Genomic DNA, 20,904 nt, shown 5'->3' on the forward strand with positions numbered 1-20,904 from the left:
ACATGCAATTCATTTGAAATTGCATGAACGAATGAAAAAAAAGTGGCTGTGACGTCATATGGTCGTAACAAACATCATGACGAAATAAAACCAAGAGAAGGCCAATAATAGCCCCAGCTATCGCTGTGCGGCTATTAAACATAACCGACTAAACATCGGAAGAACTACTCTTGAACGACTAGTGGGAGCTCTATTCAATTGCAGCCTGCTTCAGTCGGTGGGGGGAGGAGGAGCCTAAATGGGACTAAGAAGTTCTATAGTGGGCTTCAAATAACCACATTAGAGGTTAACATATACCACTATTAAGATTTAAAGTAAAAAATGACACCAGTTTCGGCGCACTTTTCATTTGACTTTTAGTATTAAATTGCCGCCAATTGAGTTCAGCTGCTTGAAATTGTGATTGAGAGAGAATTTTAGATCACGCAAAATGCAAAAAGTCAAGGGTGTAAAAGTCACTCGAAAAGTCAAAATTGTCAAGCGAAAATTTGTCATAAAAGACACACGTTTACAATAATTGCTATGAACTACGTTCAAGAGCAATTAAAAACGAGCCTAAAATTATTACTATATCCTATTCAAACCTCTTAATCGAAAAAAATTTAAACCAAAAGCTCAGACAAAGTTCTTACAAAAAAAAACAGAAACAAGATGGAAAAACTTTTGATAAAGAAAACCATTCAATTTTTTTTGTCAAAACTTAGAAAAAACTGCTTTGTACCAAAAAAAAGTTGCTCAATTTTTGAAAGCAAATGAATGCTAGCGTTATACTTCAGTTTAATTACATTAAAAAGCAAAAAAAATTGCAAAATAGTTGAAAAGTCTTCAGATTAGCGCAAAACTGCCTTTAATTACCAACCGAATTAAGACGCTATTAAAGCAACCTAAATATTATTACTCTAGTCCAAGAAACGCGCTAAAACCTAAAAACCTAAAAGAAAAGCATGAAAAAGCCGCACGTGAATAGAAAAACATTAGCTCATTCATCAACAAGTTACCATTTCATTTCTCACTCTGTTTCAAAACGTCCGAACAAACTAGACCCTTTTCTGCAATCTTCGGAACTGTTCGCCGACATAAAAACAACAAAGCAACAGTGGGCCAAACATTGATAAAACAGCATTAAGAATCCGCAAAACAGTTGAAAAACCTTCAAATTAGCGTAAAACTCCATTCAATTACCAAAAGTATCAAAACACCATCAAAGCAACCTGAATACTATCATTTTACTCTACAATTACCTGCTAGTTTTTTAACATTTAAAATGAGCTTGAAAAATCCCCATGTTAATAATAAAAAATAGCTCGATTAGTGAAACATTTCTCAATCGGCTTAGAAAGGTATGCACAGAAAAACCAAAACCTTTTTCTCAGCTTTTAAATTATCCGCCAACACAATTTTTTTTAAACTTTATTAACTCCCTCATTGTCTTTTTGCTTGCTCAAAAAAATAGCCGGAAGAACTGCAGAAACGACTCGAACCTATTTTTGGCAAAAAAAACTAGCATTTGAAATAACCAGTAACTACCGATAGAACGAATCAAAACAAAGAAAAAATTGGTTGAAAAATTAATTTAGACAGCACATTTAGAAAAATTAATTCACTTTTCATTTAGAAGTACATATACGAAAAACCTTCGTTACATGCAATAAAGACCAACAAATGAATTGCACAATATGCAGCAATTAATAATAAGCTCACAAGAAATGTAGAACAACAATTTTCATTTTTGCCAAACTTCGTAGAAAAATGCTTTATACCAAAGGAAATTAGTTGATTTTGCAATAAAACCACCAGGGACCATTAGCCTTCAGTTCAGTTGACAATAAATGCGAAAAGAAAAAGGAAATGGATCAAATATTACAAAAAGGCATCAAAAACCCGTAAATATAGTTGAAAAAAAAAGGATCAAAAAGAACTAAAAGATCAAAAAAACTTTAAAACTCAATCAAAACAGCCTGAACATTGCAAATTTAGTCTACAAAAACTATTAAGACAAAACCAAACAAAAAATATTAAAAAGCAACACGTGAATTAAAAAATTAGCTCATTCATCAAAAACTTAATTTCTCGCTCTGTTTCAAATGGTATGAACAACAAAAACCAAAACCTTTTCTAAAATATTCCAAGTTGTTTGCCAACACACCTTTCTGAAACTTTATTTACTCCCTCAATTTCGGTTTATAATTTCGGTTCATAATTTTACCTAAAAGGCTGAATTCGTAATAAATGCGCCAAAAACCGCAAAAATAGCATAAAAATCGGTGAAATAGTTGAAAAACCTGCAAATATGACCAAAAACTAACACTTCAAAACATAACTGACTAACATCGAGCGAAATGCTCTCAAACGACCGGCGAGCGGTTGGCTTCGTCAACAGCTAGCCAGGGTTTAGTGACCTCAGGGCACTACATCTTTATCCCGTTTCTGAAGACGAAAGTCAAATGGGTCAGACGAAAAATCGGCCAAGCGAAAAATTGCATAAAAGGCAAACAGGGTCAATAAATTTGCAACAAATTGCTTTTGAGAGCAATTAACAATGGTTTCCTAAAAACTGCCTGTTGATCGGTTATGATAAAAAACATTTCAACTATAACTCGTTGATAATGAGGATCAGAGATGATGTCATTACGCAAAGAAGATGATGACATTACGCAAGACATTAATATCTTAAGAACCAATTCAATGTCTCAAGAGACTATCTGGTATCCTTGTTTCAAGCCAGAAAGAGATTCACAGGCTCATAAAGATCCATACACTTGGAACATACAATTTTTCCAAAAATTTGAAAAGTTTAAATTTTATCCAAAAATTACTAAAACTGGAGTCATAAAAAAGGTTTATCAACTTCCCAATAACTCTGGAAACTATGCAGCAGCTTATTATCAAACCTTGGAGGAGGTTCGAGGACCTTTGTTGCCGGAAAAAAATCAAACATGAAAAATTGCAATTATTTTAAAAAATTGCTTAAATTCGTGATTTTAAAATCTTGAAGAACATTTCATTAGATCTCTAAACTATGCAGTAATATTTTATCAAAGCTTAGACGAAGTTCCGTGGCCGTTGAGGCTAGAGAAACTTAAGAAATGAATAAAAAATTTGCGAAAAAATCTAAAATTGAAAGTTTTGTTAAAAAAATTGCTATAACTTGTGATATTAAAATAAAAATTAATCCATGACAACAAAAATATTCCAGTACCTTATTACCAAACCCTAACGGAGGCATTCTGACCTTTAAGGTTCAAAAAATCTGAATAATGAGTATAAATGTCAAAATGCGGTTCCTTGGCTCTTGAGGCCGAAAAAAATCTAAACTAGAAAAAAAATTCAAAAGCTTGAAAAAAGCAAATTTATCAAAAAAAATTGCTAAAATTTGTGACATTAAGAAGTTGAAAAGATATTCCATGGTCATTAAAAATTTGTCAGTAACTTATTATCAACCCCCTTGGAATGTTTTTGGCCCCTGGGTCTGGAAAGACCTGACTAAGGGAAAAAAACTGTCAAAAAATTTGAAATTGCACGTTTTGTCAAAACATTGCTTAAAATTCGTGATGCTAAAATGTTGAAACCATTCCATTACCACTACAAAACCATGCAGTAACCATGCAGTGATGCTAAAATGTTGAAACCATTCCATTACCACTAGAAACCATGCAGTAACCTATTATCAAATCCCAGAGGAGGTTCTTTGACAACTAGGGCTGATAAAAATCAAAAAATGTCAAAAATTTTCAAAAAGCTTGAAAAAAATTGCAAAAGTATAAATTTGCATTTTTAGCAAGCGGTTGTTCCTCAGTAGCTAGCCACGGATGGGGGGAGCAGGGGGGGCAACAGCGCGGTGGGGGTGGGGCAATAGGGGGGTCAACAGTGGGGGTGTCTTCAACCTCTAAGAACCGCCCTTCACACCATAAGTATAAGTATAAGACTCCAAAACAGTGTGAGCTGAAACAGAGCTGGAAGGCTCTAAGAGCACTTAATGCCCGCTGGGCGCTACCTGTTTATTTCGTTTTTGAGGACGAAAAGTCAAAAGCGTCAGACGAAAAATCGGTCAAGCGAAAAATCGCATAAAAAAAGACCGACAGGACTAATATAATTGCTACAAACTTCGTTTGAGAGCAATTAACCAGTATCTAACGGTGGAACACATCAAAGCAAAGAAAATAAAAATCCTCAGCAAAAATATTGTAACTAATTTAGCCAACGAACTTGAAAAATTCAATTACCGTTCATATACAAATAAAAATACAAAAAAACTTGGTTCCATACAATCACGACTATTAAATGAACAGCACAGAATTAAGTAATTGATAACAGGCTCACAACTTTAACAGAAATGGAGAAAAACATACCAATTTCAATTTTCTCTACCTTCATAGAAAAGAAATGCTATATACCAAAGGAAATTAGACGATTTATCAATAAAACCATCTGGGTACATAAGCCTTCAGTTAAGTTTACAATAAACGCAATAAGAAAAATTAAGTGTCTCATATATTGCTAAAATGTATTAAAAACCCGTAAAATAATCAAAAACCCTCAAACTAGCGCAAAATTCCCCACGAAAAACAAACTTTAAACGCTATCAAAATAGCCTGAAAATTGCAAATTTAGTCTACAAAAACTTTTCAGACAAAAATACAACAACAAAAACACTAAAAAGCAGCACGTGAAAACAGCTCGCTAAACAAAAAAAAAACAATTTTTCGCTATGTTTCGAAAGGTATGAATAACAAAAACCAATCCCTTTTCTACAGTTCCAATTCGTTCGCCAGAACAACTTTTTGAAACATTCTTCACTCAATTTCGATTTAAGACTTTTCGGTTCATATTTGTACGTTTTGTACCAAAAACAGCGCAATTCGTAAAAGAAAATGAAAGCAGCGTTCGACTTCAGATCAATTAACAATAAAAGCAACCAAACAACAATGGGCCCCAAAACCGCAAAATAACAAAAAACAGCAAAACAGTTTAAAATCCTTCAAATATAACCAAAGTGAGCTTAAAATTCCACACGTTAAAAAAAATTATCTTGATTAGCGCAAATTGTTTCACGACATTTCTCGCACGGCTTGAAAAGATATGAACAAGAAACCAACTCCCTTTTCTCAGCTCTTCGAGTTTATCCACCAACAATTTTTTCAAACTTTACTCATTCACTGAAATTCCGTTCTTTGCTCTTTCACTAGAAAAAACGAGAATAATTCCATGAACTACTCGAATAATTTTCGTCAAAAACAACTAGCAGATCAAATAAAAATTAACTACCGGCAGAACGTATAAAAGCAAAGACAGAAATGATGAACTAAACAAAAATTAGTAAAACATTAGTTTAGCCAACAAAATTAGAAGAATTTATTTATTTTCCATATAAGAAAAGCACGTATACAAAAAAAATTTAGTTCCATGAAATCAAGACCATTAAATGAACCGCACAAAAATAAGCAGTTAATAATAATCTAGCAATTTTGAAAGATATGGAGAAAAACAAAACAAACTTCAACGTCAAACTTCAAAGAAAAATGCTTGATACCAAAGGAAACTATTTGATTTCGTAATATAACCATCTGGGAACATTAGCCATCAGTTCAGTTTACACTAAATGCAAAGAAAAGATGAAATACCCAAAATATTGCTAGATTAGTCTAAAAACCCAGCTAAATAGTTGAAAACTCTTCAAGCTAGCGTAAAACTCCCTTTAAGAATCAACAAGTTTAACATAGCCGGCAGATTGCCGGAATAGCTGCGAAATAGACTTGCGTGCCGTAAAATACAGATGGAAAAAGATACAGAAGTGAGTTGATAAGTTATCGCCGCCGCCTATAAAACTTACAAGTTTATTTTAAAGGAGGTTGTTTTTGGGTGCAAAAAAACTTTCCCTGTCGCGTCTCGAACGGGCGATCTCCGGATTAACAGCCAGTCGCCTTAACCACTCGGCTGTCGGCCCATACAATCTGTTTTCTTACAATCAACTTTGTTTTAGGAACAGATTCTGTTTCTGAATAACCGCAATTTAGGTCACGCAGAAAGCGTGAAATCAAGCGCGAAAAAGCCATTTAAGCAGTGACGAGACAGAATGTTCTAGAACAAATGTAAAACGAAAATAAAGCGTCAGACGACGAAACAAAAAAAACCAAGAGCACCGCAATATAGCTACGCTCAGCTTACAGCTTCGCAGCTATAAAAAGTTTTAGTACCCAATCAAAACGTCGGGCGAATTGCTTTCAAACGACCGGCGAGCGGTTGCCTTTGTTAGTAGCTAGCCACGGGGGGGGGGGGGGGGGGTGCACCGAGGGCTGAGGGGGGCCAACACTGCGTTGGGGGGCAACAGCGCGGGGGGGTGGAGGCAATAGTGGGGGTGGGGGTCAACAGGGGGGAGGTGCCTCAATGTCTAAGAACCGCCCTTCACACCATAAGTATAAGTCTCCAAAACAGTTTGAGCTGAAATAGAGCTGAAAGGCTCTAAGAGCACTTAATGCCCGCTGGGCGCTACCTGTTTATCCCGTTTTTGAGGACGAAAAGTCAAAAGCGTCCGACGAAAAATCGTTCAAGCGAAAAATCGCATAAAAAAGAACGACAGGACTAATGTAATTGCTACAAACTTCGTTTGAGAGCAATTAAAAATTCTTTTGAGTTGTAAAAAAAACTTACGATGAGATCATTAATAGCCTCGCTATCGCATTGCGGCTATTGATAATCTAGCTACATATGAAAGGGATAGCTTATATATTTGGTTCAGTACCTGTGTTGGCCGCCAGAAATATGCGAGGAAGATCCAGCGTATCGGCTGCCGCCACCTGTATCTCTTCTACTACTTCCACCAGCAGTACTCCCACCAGTCAACATTGCCAACAAGAGATCATTAGCTTCCTCTTCTTCGTCGTCTTCGGAATCGAACATCTCCTGATCACCCCCTCCTCCGATTCCGGACGAGGAATCGAAGGACAAGGCCGAGTGGCGATTGCTGGATCCTCGATCTCGGTCGCGACTGCTACTGCTTGAACCACCCAGGAGACCTTTGGCTATAAGGAACTTCTCAACCGAGTGCATCTGGGCAAGAGGATCTATCTTCACCGCACCTCCTGAAAATAAATACTTAGAAGAAAATCCATTTTATAGTACCGCATCATTGAGAAACTGAAGATTCAATTATTTCGGGAAGTGGACTACCAGGTTATAATTAGATTCAAAGAGTCGAAATGTCTCAAATCAATTTGTCCTGAACCGAACTCTACGTGAAGGAATTTTCTGTTCTCTAGCAGTAATTAGAACAAATTATTTCAGCAACCTTAGACGGTACGCTAGGTAAGCTCTTTTCAACCTGTCCGCAAATTGTGCGTGGGGGTACATAAAAAGAACTCCATCTCAATCTGCGTTACATCTTAAGCTGAGAGCCTTTGTTACTTTTTATAGTTCTTTACCAAACTCGCCGCTTTAACCAACGACGTTTAGCAGAAGTTGCAATCATAAAGTTGCTTTCATCGTGCAACATTGACCTCCAAACTAAAAAAAAATGTGATTCAGTATTATGGACAAGTCCGAAATTCGACCACTAAACATTCTCAAACGCGCATCACAAGCGTCGTTACAATATAACTAAGAATCCCAATCTCTTGGCAAAACACTTGGCAATGGTGCTTGAAAACTAAAGATTCTTATTGCAACTAACCTTTCCATTGTTTAGCACCATTCTTTGAGCACAGAGGGTGTCGTTCCAACATACACTTCAGCTGATGAGTGTTGAAGAACTTAATTGCAGCAGAAGCCGAGTTGCTATTCCCGTTACTTCCCCCCACACTCCCAATTGACGTCAGAGAGGAATTAGAACCTGATCCATACATTAAAGCTGCAGCCGGGTGCGACGCGTGGGCAAGCGAGAGAGAAAGATGGGATGAAAACGGGAACAAATCTGGTCCCATGATCGACTGCAAGTCCGTCAATTTAACTGCAAACTGTTCCAATTGTTGCACACATGATACCAACTTAGTGACCAGAGTTTTAAGAGCACAGACACCGTCGTTGTTGTTGTCAGCTGCAAGAGCCGCAACTGAGCTTGGTGGCGAGTAATTGTTGCTCTTCTGGGATGAAGCTTTAATCAGGGGTGTTCCAACGTCAAATTGAACGGGCATGAAGTCATTATCTGGTTCCTATAAACAATTTAAACAGTAGCTACCACGTGTCTGTACAATAAATAGAATTTCGCATCTATACTGTGCAGATAGAAGAATCGAACATTAAAAAATCGCTTTAATCTCAGCTAAGATAGTTTTTATAAGTTAATGCAAATCCGTCTGCTAAACTACATCCGAATTTCAAATATTCCAGGTTTTAACGATAGCTAAAGCAGTGAGGAGGCGACTCCGAACCGGATAAATTTGCCCTTATCACAATTATTTTATATCTTCTCAGCAGCTTCGATGAATTGTACACATAGAGACTAGTAAAGCTCAAAGACAGCTGCTCAGATACTTAATGCCCTCCGTGCTTTACCTCTTTAGCCGGTTTTTGAGGACGAAATTTTAAAACCAGAGGGCAAAAAATGATCAAGCGAAAAATTGCCTCTATCAGCTGATCTCAAATAACCTTGAATTAGCGTGACACATTCAGTTGCTCTTATCTTCTTGAACTAAAGTAGTGAACTCATTTTGAAAGTGCGAAAAATTGTTTTTGAGAAAAGTCACGTGTGATCAAAAACCCTAACAAGCACAAAAAATGACGTCCCGAATTCAATTCAGTCGAAATTACATGAATGTAAAAAATGCAAATTTGAGGTGATCGTAACGTCATATGGTCGTAAAACATTTTTGACAACGAAATAAAAAAGCAGGACAAGTCCTGAACAACAATTAAAAGACTCTTCATTGACTAAACAAAAAGCTAGAATGCTAACCGATTTGGAAAAAAGTCGATCAGAAAAAAACCAAAAGAAATTTGCAAAAGTAAAAAAGACATGTAGAACCACTGCACATAAACCATATAAACAAAAATCACAATCGAGAAAGCGAACTTTTGTTGAAACACCATTTCCTCACTCATCTTTAAAACTGGAGTAGAAAAACTTAACGCCGCAAACCAGCCGCCTTATCGCTCCACTTCTTGAAACGGCGTTACCAAAATGATCACTCCAAAATAACTTTTAAAACCATGTGTGAACAGATGTCACCAAAACATGGCCAGAGGACTCCTGAAATGAATCATTGTGAACTTTTACTTAGACCAACAGCCAACTACTCTCCTAGAGAACACATAACGAAGAAAAACACGAAAACGAATAAAGCCAAAACTAATATACTTCTTTACAAGTTGCGACACGTAAACGATTGCTCACAAGAGATCTTTAGATACACTTAGTTTATTAGCAAACCACTATCACATGATCGAGGGAAGGAGAAACCATGTAACCATTGAAAACCAAGGAAAGAATGAGACAATCCAGTAAGTTTTTAAATAAAATATTCTCTAGATTTTGGACAGTCCCACCATGTGTTTTGAGCATAGCATTGAAAACTGTCTCTTTTCAAGTCTCGCTTTATTACCGATTACACAAGGAAGACCAATCAAAAAAGCACAAACAGAAGAAACAGGCAGAAGACTTCTAGAAAAACCAATGTCAGTTCCAAATTTACCCCAATACCATTAATATTTGGATACGGATACACAAACACAAAGAGCTTTCAGAACAGAAAAACGTTAAAAATAGCTGATTATTGCATATGAAAATTCAAGGTTTACTTCAAATGGGCAGAAATGATTCTACAAAAAAAACCTGGGTAATATAATAGAGAAAATAAAATCCACTTTAGGCCGCGGAAAAAATCAGTCAAAAACAAAAAAAAACTGATTTGAAAAAGCCGATGTGGGAGGGGGCGGGGGTAAACAATCTCATTTCATGCTATAAATGTCTCCAAAACAGTTGCGGTTACTCGTTAACTTGTAAACTAGAAAACCGTAGGCCCTAGAGAACTTAATGCCCTCCAGGTGTTACCTGCATATCCCGTTTTTGAGGACGAAAAATCAAAAGGGGCCAGACAATAAAATGAGTCAAGCAAAAAAATCGCATAAAAAGACCACGGGTCTCACGGGATCCACTCAGTTGAAACAGTGAGTGAGGTAATTCACGAGTCAAACGTGAAAATTGTGACGAATGTAAACGAAAAATTGATAAAAAGGTTGCGCGAAATTAAGAACATACCCGGCAGATTGCCGGAAAATAGCCGCCGCTGATTCCAATAAGCATGATTGGGATTGAAATAACAGAAGATATTGAAAAAAAAAAACAATTTTGTACAAAAACATTTTTTAAGTCCGATTTAATTTGATGGCATTTCGTAGTTGAACATACTTCTGTTTCTTAGAGAGAGGCTACAGGGGCTACTATCAATAACAATAAGCATTAGAGATGGTGAATAAGACTTATAGGAACGACGTTCAAATAGCGGGCATCTAAAATTGGGCTTTATGGGTTTATCCCGTTTCTATTTCTGACTTCAATTTTTATACTGACTCTGTTCATTTTGAATTGCTTTGCTGAGCAGCTGATGTTCAAGTTCACTTTTAGCAGAATGAGAGAAGAGAGAAACTAGCCTAGAGAAGTCAAAAAGATTTCACGCAAAATGTTGAAAAGGCGGCAAAATGAGGTAAAGCGAAACATTTTTTTATTCGACGAAGTAAAAAAAAAATAGGAGCGCTATAATAGCCGGCTGAGAAGATGAGGGCGGCTATTAAAAACATAACTGGTAGATTGCCAGAAAATAGCCGCAATAGCTTCGTAGATCTGCATTCTCAAAAAAAAGTAAGAAACAGACCAAAACAAAATTCTTTTTCTTAAATGCTGAGATGTAAGATCTTGATTAAAAATCTACAACTTATCTCTGCTTCTATTAGCTGCACTCAAATAACATTCAATTAGGGTGACACACACTGATTACACCTTATCTCTTTGATTTAAAGTAAAGTCAATTTCAGATAAAGGGAGTCATTTTTCAGAGTGATGTAAATCAAGTGTGACCAAAAACTTTATCACGAGAAAGAACAAAAAATTAGCTCCACCAAGAATCAAAAATGACGTCACGCACGCAATTCAGTTGAAATTGCATGAACGAATAAACAAAAAGTAGATCTGAAGTGATGGTGACGTCATATGATCGTAACAAAAATGTTGATAAAATTTAAAAAAACGAAGGCCGAAAAGAGTCCCAGCTATCACATTGCGGCTATTAAACATGACTCCTCTTCGGGTCGTAAAACAATAGCGCCCCAATATAATTAAAATTCTTTGAATTGTAAAAAAAAACAAGATAGGGCCAATAATAGCTCGCTATCGTAGCTATTAAACATAACCAACTAACGTCAGGCGAATTGCTCGGGGGGGGGGGGGGGGGGGGGGTTGGTAGGGTCGTGGAAAGCTGCAAGTTCGACGAGAGGGGGGTCCAAATCGTTGGAGGAGGATGGACAGGGGCTTGGGGTGTCGCTGAGGGGTCAGAGTGAGGGGGGTTCAAACTTTTGAGATTTAGAGCAGCCCTTCACACCCTGAAATTGTGAAGGGCGGTGAAATCCTCAAAAGTTTCGGCGAATCACATACTTAGAGACTAGTAAGGCTCTAATGCTCGGCGCTACCTGTTTATCCCCTTTTTGAGGACGAAAAGTCAAATGGGTCAGACGAAAAATTGGTCAAGCGCGAAAAACCGCATTAAAAAAAGACCACATGATTAATATAATTGCTACAAACTTTGTTTGAGAGCAATTAACTTACTGGGCAGTTGAGGAAAACGTGACAGAAAGCCTTCAATCGTTCACTGCGATCAATTCCAGATTCTGCTACAGATCTGGCATGGTCTCCTTGTTCGGCAATTGCTTTCGTATTGAGGCAACTGAAAGTCAGAAGCTGATACAAAGCAGACACTAATCCACTTTGCATGATTTCAAATGGCGAAGCGTCACCTTGACCTTGTCCACTACCTAATAGCTCACACACTTTGTTCAATGTACCAATAAGCTCAATTACAGGTTGTTTATTAGAGGAATGGTCGGCCATCAATGCACTATCATTTGCTATTCTCGGATTGCTAATATAACTGACGAATCGCTTGATATTATTAGCAGTGGATGTTAGCTGCGCAAGTGTATTACTGCCGTAACTGCTTCTAGGCGTGTTATCACTTCTCATGCCAATAGAAATCTCGAACCCATCGCATGACGTTTCCATAAGATCAAGAGCACTGTCTACCGCCTTTACTTCCACAGGCACGGGGAAAGTAGGCGTGGAATACATTTTGAGGAATTGTGTTGCTTTTTCCTTCATCCACAATTTCGTCCTTTCCTCATTTACAGCTTCCAATTGCGCCAGAACCGACGGACCGGGTACAGAAATGCTCGACATCAATTCTGGCCCGCTGCTTCCAACAACCAATCCACTGGTTCCACCTGAAGGAACATTGCTTCCACCTGGTACAGGCGGCGGTGCACGACTTCCTGATTTTTTGCTACTCGAACTAATGTTTGGCGCCGATTGCTGACCAGGTGCTGATGAGATATTGCTAGATGCAGTTTTATCAATTTGCTGATTACTTCTGGACTTTGAGCTGCTGCTTCCGCTGTGCCATCTCATTGGTCGAAGGTGTGAAAAGAATCCTCCGCCTATAATCAAAGCATAATATAGATAAACCGCAGATTCAACGATTGTGGACCAGCCCCTAATGAGTCCTGATTCCAAACATTGTTGAAAAAAATCGAAAATTTATGAAATTAAAATTTAATGCAAAACGATAACAGAAATAATGGCACATATCGCTTACTCTACAGCATACACTTTGGTATCGAAGAGCTATATAGCGCTGCTCTTTAAGCGTGATTTGTGCTCAGTAATTTTGATCAGCGCAAAGGCCAAAAATCGAAAAGTTTCCAAGTTTTAAAAGCGAGTTATTTCTAATTTTCTCTGCTAGATCAGAAAAAAACAACCACTTTGCTCTTTTGTTTTTCCAGCTGTTACAATACGAAATGTCCAATTTTCATTGACAAAATAAACTGCACAAACATCCGACAAGGGAAGGATTCGAGCCCACCTCATGCGTCCTAGACTGCGGCAATTACACAGTATCACCTTGCTTACAATCGCTTTTGTTTTAGCAACGCAAAATTAATTTCTCAATAAGAGCAATTCAGGTCAAGAAAAAAATCAAGAAGTCAAGCGCTAAAAAATCACTCAAGTATTGAAATCGAAAACATAGCCAGCAAATTGCCGGAAAATAGCCACCGTTGACCCGCTTGACGCACATTGGGATTGAAAATGAAGAAATTTGAGAGATAGAAACTGACAGAATTTTTCTAAGAGTCCAAGTGTTCTCATTTGGTGTGTAGATTCTCCATATTCCGTTGGATTCCAAAATTAAAATTAATTCAGCTTCTAAACTGAAGGCTCTTGAGCATAATACTAATGCTAGCTAGCAATCGCTTTAAAGAACTTTGATAACCTAATGCACTATGACTTCATGGCCGGGCTTTACATGTTTATACCGCTTCATTTGATATTGCTCTTTTGATTATAACCGTATTCATTGCGTAAATCAATACGTGAAAGAAATTAAAATCCATTCAGTTGAAACAGTGGGTGAAGTAAGTCAGAACTCAAGCATGAAAATTGTGACTTAAGTAAAACGAAAAACGTGATCAAAAGGTAAAGCGAATTAAAAAACAGCAGGACGTCTTGAAATACAATTCGAAGAATTTTCATTGGCTAAACTAGACCCAGAACGGAATGAGTGAATTGGAAAAACCATTTCCAAAAAAATCGGAATAAAAAAACAGAAAATCAATATCAAAATGCCGCAATGTGAACAAAAAACCACTAACGAGAAAAGGAAATTTCGTTCAAACAAAAAACTAAGCTATGAAAGAACCATGAATGGATTGGGAAAACCATTTAGAAAAAAACCGATCCCAAAATCGAAAAAACAGTAAAAATTAAAGTGAAATTGCCGCATGTGAACAGAAAACCACTAGCGAGAGGGCAAAATTTTGTTGAAACACCGTGTTCTCACTCTACTTTGAAATTAGAACGACAAAATTTTACGCCGCAAAACCACTCGCTTTTTCGCTCCAATTCCTGTTTCGTTTTGACCAAAATCACTACTCCAATTTGACTTAAAAAATCATGAAATGTGTGAACAGATCTTAAAAAAAGCAGCGCCCCAATACAATTCAAATTCTTTGAATTGTAAAAAGGAGAGCGCCTTAATAATAGTAGTTGAGAGGCTGACGGCAGCTATTAATAATGTTCTAGAAAAAACCGTCCAAGCGAAAAATATGCATGAAAAAAGATACAACTTTACAAAAATAGCTGGCAGATTGCCAGAAAAAAGCCACAATAGCTTCGTAGATCTGCAGTCTTAAAAAGACAGTAGCAGAAACAGACCAAAGAAAAATTTCTTTTTATTAAATTCTGAGATAAAATATTTTGATTACGAAACCGTATAAATTATTGCTGCTTCTATTAGCTGCTTTCCAATAACATTCATTTAGACTGACAAGCACTCACCTGACCTTATCTCTTTGAATTAAAGTGAAAAGTCAGCTTCAGAGTTAGGAAGTCATTTTTGAGAGTGAGGTAAGTCACCCGTGACCAAAAACAATCACGCAAATGAACAAACGCTTGCTCCATCAAGGGTGAAAATTGACGTTACGAACAAAATTCAGTTGAAATTGCATGAACGAATGAACAAAAAGCTGATCTGAAGTGATTGTGACCTCATATGGTCGTAACAAAAATCTTGACGACGAAATAACAAACCAAGAGGCCAATAATAGCCCCAGCTATTGCTATGTGGCTATTAATAATTGGTTCAAACTTCGTTCTAGAGCAATTAAATACAAAAGCAATTATCAAGATCAGGTTCAGATGTTCATAGAAATGCAATAAGACGTGCATCTAGCATTAAGATGCGCATAGACACGTTTCCGAAAAAGTAACAGGTTCGGGGCATATCCAGAGACGGAATTGTGCGCCGAAATGGAGGACGATTTCTTGGGGAAAAAAACAAAAAAATTGAGTTCAGACAAGTGATTACTTATATTTTGGAGTGCAAAAGGCCATTCATTGTTAGCTGTCCAAAAAGCTGAACGTTTAGGCATTGGAACTTCTGAAATACAAACCAGGATTTTAAAAAATTTCAAGAACTCGTTTCCCAGCAATATAATCCTCCTTAGTTTAAATCAAAAAATCAAAGATGATCGTCAAATGCTTTCAAGAATTATAGTACAAAGTACTAAAAGGGGCCAGCATGTAGTCCAGAACTGAATCCATTGAACATTTATGGTCAATTTTGAAACAGAAAACTTATTGGATTTTTTTCTGAAATTTGGAACCAAATGGACTAGGATGTCGTCAGAAGCTCGCATAAGAACTATACAAACCGTCTGATGGACGTTGAAAAAGACAGACGCGTTACTACAAAAACTGATTTAAACTCAAAATACTGTTATATTTGATGTTTCTGACTTTTTTAAAATCATTATGAGCCCGCAACTTCATAGTACCATAGTGATGCGATCATTTTTTGGATTTAAAAACCAAATCTCTTTTGAAAAAAAATTCTCAAGACAAAACACAGCAAACAGAAGTCAAATTGCCGCACGTGAAAAAATGGCTCCCAAAGTCAGTTCAAACACCAATTTCTCACTCCACTCGAAAAGTAGTTTGAAAAACCACGCCTCAAACCTAATCATTTTTCGCTCCATTTACTACTCCAGCGTCACTAAGTTCACCGCTCTAATTTGACTTCGATTGACATCAAGAAGTCAAAAAAATGAGAACAGATCTTCCAAAAAAGACAGCACACCAATACGCTCCAAACCTTGGGATTTTTGAAAAAAAAAACAAGAGAAGGCCAAAAATATCCCCAGCTATCACTTTACGGCTATTAACTAGCAACTTAAAGCACTCTACTATGTTATTTCTTAATGTTCAGGAAATTGTCAACATTGTGTAGCCTTTTGGGAGCCAATCTCTCTCGAGATTTGCAAAATCAAAAACATCAGTCCAATATAGCCTTCCTTATTGATGCACAATTTGTTGTGAAAAAAAAAAAACAGAATTTATAAACCTTGGATTTTATGAAAAACGCATAAAAATCATCCTGCCGTCGATTATAGATAGCAAGACACAAAACTAAATTGATGAGGTTGACGAAAACATAACCAGAAAATAGCCGCGACAGAGGCTTGTGGCTATGACCACCAGTCCTTTAATAGACCACTAGACTTCTGGGTTAGATTCGGACTGATATTTTTATGAGACACATAAGCTCTATAAGGAGAAAGCCCTAATAAGGCTTTGGAAAATTAATATTCAAAATCAAAAACTCAAGACTCTAATAATCCAGAACAAGAATTGGGGCATATATGTTTCGCACTACATAGATGCACACTATTGAGTTCAGAAGTCATTTTATTGAGTGTGGTAAGTCAGGTAATTGACCAAAAAAAAACAAAAATGCGGAACGCAGGGTAAGACGAAACAAAAATGTTAGACTAAATAAAAAACATAGCAGGACAAGTTCTGACATACAATTCAAAGAATTTTCACTGACTAAACAAAAAAATAGACCTAGAACGGACTATGAGTGAATTGGGAAAACAATATTTAAAAAAAATTAGATAAAACAAAAAAAAATCAATGTCAAAATGCATGTGAACAAAAAAACCACTAGCCAGAAATGGAAATTTGGTTCAAACAAAAAAACCAGGCCTAGAATGATCTATGAATGGATTGGGAAAACCATTTAGAAAAAATCCGATCCAAAAAAATCGAAGAAAAAAAACGTAAACATTAAAGTGAAATTGCCGCATGTGAACAAAAATCCAATAGCGAGAAAGCGAATTTTTGTTCGAACACCCTTTTCTCACTCTACTTTAAAATTAGAGCGAAAAATTTTCACGCCGCAAAACCACTCGCTTTTTCGCTCCATTTCCTGTTTCGCCGTGACCAAAATCACTACCCCAATTTGAATTCAAAAATCATGAACATACCCGGCAGATTGCCGGAAAATAGCCGCCGTTGATTCCAATAAGCATGATTGGGATTGAAAGAATAGAAGATATTGAAAAAAAAAAAAGATTTTTGTACAAAAATATTTTCTAAGTCCGATTTATTTTGATGGAATTTCGTAGTTGAACATACTTCTGTTTCTTAGAGAGAGGATACAGGGGCTACTATCAATACCAATAAGCATTAGAGAGAGGTAACTAATACCTATAGGAACGACGTTCAAATAGCGGGCATCTGAAATTGGGCTTTATGGCTTTATCCCGTTTCTATTTCTGACTTTAATTTTTATACTGACTTTGTTCATTTTGAATTGCTTTGCTGAGCAGCTGATGTTCAAATTCACTTTTAGCAGAATGAGAGAAGAGAGAAACTAGCCTAGAGAAGTCAAAAAGATTTCACGCAAAATGTTGAAAAGGCGGCAAAATGAGGTAAAGCGAAACATTTTTTTATTCGACGAAGTAAAAAATAGGAGCGCTATAATAGCCTGCTGAGAAGATGAGGGCGGCCATTAAAAAGCAACACGTGAATAAAACAATTAGCTCATCCATCAAAAACTTAAATTTTCGCTCTGTTTCAAATGGTATGAACAAAAAAAACCAAAACATTTTCTACATTATTACAAGTTGTTTGCCAACACACCTTTCTGAAACTTTATTTAATTCCTCAATTTCGGTTTAGGTTTTCGGTTCATAATTGTACCTGAAAAGCTGAATTCGTAAAGGAATGCGCCAAAAACAGCAAAAATAGCATAAAAATCGGTGAAATAGTTGAAAAACCTTCAAATATAACCAAAAACTAACACTTTAAAACATAACCGGCTAACGTCGAGCGAATTGCTCTCAAACGACCGGCGAGCGGTTGCCTTCGTCAACAGCTAGCCACAGTTTAGTGACCTCAGAGCACTACATCTTTCATATCTACTTCCCTCACTATCTTCACTAACAGAGCTAGCAATTTGCCGAAAGAATTGCGAGTCGTTAATTACAGACAGAAACAGATAGAGAAATTATTCGAAAAATATTTATCGCGACCGTCTCCAAATCAAACTACGTTGATTGGAAGGGTTAGTACTGTTGATATTTTTGCTTCAGAAAAATTTGACAATGGGCATGTTGCAACCTCCAATCTCGGGTTAACTAAACAAAAGCTTTAACCATTCGTCTATCAGGTCCTTGCAAAGCATAAAAACATAGCAGGACAAGTCCTGACGAACAATTCAAAGAATTTTCATTGACTAAACAGAAAACCAGACCTAGAACGGACTATGAATGGATTGGGAAAACCATTTAGAAAAAAATCCGATCCAAAAAATCGAAAAAACAGTAAAAACCAAAGTGAAATTGCCGCATGTGAACAAAAAACCACTAGCGAGAAAGCGAATTTTTGTTCATACGCCGTTTTCTCACTCTACTTTAAAATTAGAGTGACAAAATTTCACGCCGCCAAACCACTCGCTTTTTCGCTCCACTTCCTGTTTCGGCGTGACCAAAATCACCGCTCCAATTTGACTTCAAAAATCATGAAAATGTGTGCGAAGATCTTAAAAAAAATAGCCGGAAGAATTCCGGAAACTACTCGAAGTGAAAATCCATTTAAACGCCATCAAACTACTCATCAAACAAAACGTGCCTTCACTGATTTATGATTATCTTGAAACAAAGTCATGAAACAAAAAAAAGTAAAAACAATAAAATCAAATCTGTTAAAATATGATAAAAAATCTGATCAAATTTTGTTATAAATTGAGATCCAGAAAAAACTATCTCTGCGAAAATAACTTCATCAAAACAACTAGTACTTACATAAACTACTTATGTGAATTTTAGACTTTCACATAGCTCTTAAAAACAACTTTCACTGAAAAACCGGAAAAAGTTACTAACTTTTTTAATATTTCAAAAACATATAAATCCAAAGAAAAATTCCCTTCAGCCAAAAGGTTATCCAAATGCTCGCAAAACAATAAGAAAGTCATAATAGGCAAAGAAACTTAGCTAAAAACAGAAAAACTGCAAAAAAAATTAAGAAAAATGATTCTCTACGAAAAAATGATTCTTACCCACAAAACTGCAACCAATTGTAATCAAAAAATTTCTCAAGTAGAAGGGGTTTCTTCAATACTCATTTGAGCCAGTAAAACAAAATAATCGTCAAAAAACGCAAAAATTAGCCCGAAAATCAGCAAAATACATTAAAATCTTCCGAATTATCATAAAATTCATATGAATTTCCAGAAACCTTCAAACCACTACCGAAACCAGCCGAAAATTAAAACAAAATCATAACCAAACCTCTTAACCAAAATAAATAAAAAAAAACTGCTTCAAAATGCCGCACGAGAACAAAAAAATTTCGCCCGCTTAGAGAAAATTTTTTCACACATCAATTTTTCGCTCTCTCAAAAACAGCGGTATGAACAAAAACCACTCTCTTTTCGCCACACTCTTCACTTTTGTTCAGCACCAAAATCACTCCAAATTTTTTCACGCGTTTCATTTCCCGCTTCAAAAATCACTCCAATAAAATTAATTAAAAAAAAGGACTTCTCCAATACTCCTCTTCGGGTCGTAAAAATAGGAACGCTATAATAGCCGGCTGAGAAGATGAGGGCGGCTATTAAAAATGTGTGAACAGATCTTAAAAGACAGCGCCCTAATAAAATTCAAATTCTTTGAATTGTAAAAAAAAAATTAGGAGCGCAATAATAGCCGCCTGGAATTGCTGACTCGGCTATTAACAATCTACAAAAACTATTTATAACTTTTTTCTTTTTCAAAATAATATCCAAGACAACCATAGACAAGCACACTGAGCTTACAGCTTCGCGGCTATAACAACACCCAGAGTAGTCACAATTCTAGTCGAAAGCTGATACATGGCTCAAGGACTTTCTATTACAATCAACAGACCTAATCAATACGTATCAATTATTACCATTGCAGTTACAGCCACAGCGCTCTTGCTCAGAGCCCCGTAAATTTTTCGTGAAATGGAGCTCGATAGTAACGACGTAATCGACGTCAAACCTTAATTTGATGAAGACTGAATGATCATAGAATCCTTTCCTTATTATCCTTTTTACCTGACCGGACTATTCATTGCAATAGAATCTTACGCCCAAATTTATGAATAATGACATGCCGTAAAAATTGAGCGTACTCAAAACGGCCTTAAACTCGTTATTACAATACAGGGGACGGGTTCAGCGAGAGCACGAGTTACCAATATATTGACAATCTTGAGAAAAACTTTCCGCTTCCAATTCTCTTACAAAAAGCAAGAGACAAAAAGTCCTTCTTTTTAGAAGTAAAATATGCTCAACAAATAACTGAGTTACATCTGCAGTGACGCCCGAAGAGCTTGCCGATTTAAAAACATAAGATCACATAACCGCGTGCAGGTCGCAAAATGTGGGATCATAGTCGACATTGGTCCGCATCAGCTATTAACATCTGCCTATTAACAAGTGAACTTGCTAATAATCAGTACACGAAACTGCCAACTGTTATAAAATCACAACCCCCGAAATATTAACCTGATTTAGATGATGATGTAACGTGTTTTTCTGGTGCCGGTACTGGTACAACTCCTCCATGATTAACAACGGACAAGGAGGATCCAGCACCAAAAGGAGATCCAGCTGCAGACAGAACGTCTGGATTGCTCGAGTTATTGTTTACACTGTTAGACTGTGATGATGAATTGCTGTTTCTTGAATGGAATGGGTTGGCTGCCGCAAAGAAGCTCCTGCACAGAGGTCAAAAATATATTTTCACCAGAGAATTTTCACATTAAGAATGAAAGAACTGTGATAAATTAAATTTAGACAGCTTTCCGGAACTTTTTTGGCGTTTTTCCGACCATAT

General features: G+C 36.6%; 1 protein-coding gene across 1 annotated transcript in view; it reads right to left on the bottom strand.

Annotated features, from left to right (window-relative positions):
- The window catches only part of LOC142354045 (E3 ubiquitin-protein ligase TRIP12-like), a 104,637-nt gene that overhangs the window by 55,465 nt on the left and 28,268 nt on the right, over positions 1 to 20,904 (bottom strand). The window contains exons 8-11 of the mRNA XM_075406315.1: positions 20,574 to 20,785; positions 11,750 to 12,633; positions 7,667 to 8,144; positions 6,740 to 7,079 (exon numbers count right to left, since the gene is read on the bottom strand). Coding sequence (XP_075262430.1) covers positions 6,740 to 7,079; positions 7,667 to 8,144; positions 11,750 to 12,633; positions 20,574 to 20,785 — 1,914 coding nt within the window. The remainder of the gene's footprint in view (positions 1 to 6,739; positions 7,080 to 7,666; positions 8,145 to 11,749; positions 12,634 to 20,573; positions 20,786 to 20,904) is intronic.

Source organism: Convolutriloba macropyga, chromosome 15 (genome assembly GCF_964194025.1).
Source record: "Convolutriloba macropyga chromosome 15, txConMacr16.3, whole genome shotgun sequence".
In the NCBI taxonomy this organism is placed as follows: domain Eukaryota; kingdom Metazoa; phylum Xenacoelomorpha; order Acoela; family Convolutidae; genus Convolutriloba; species Convolutriloba macropyga.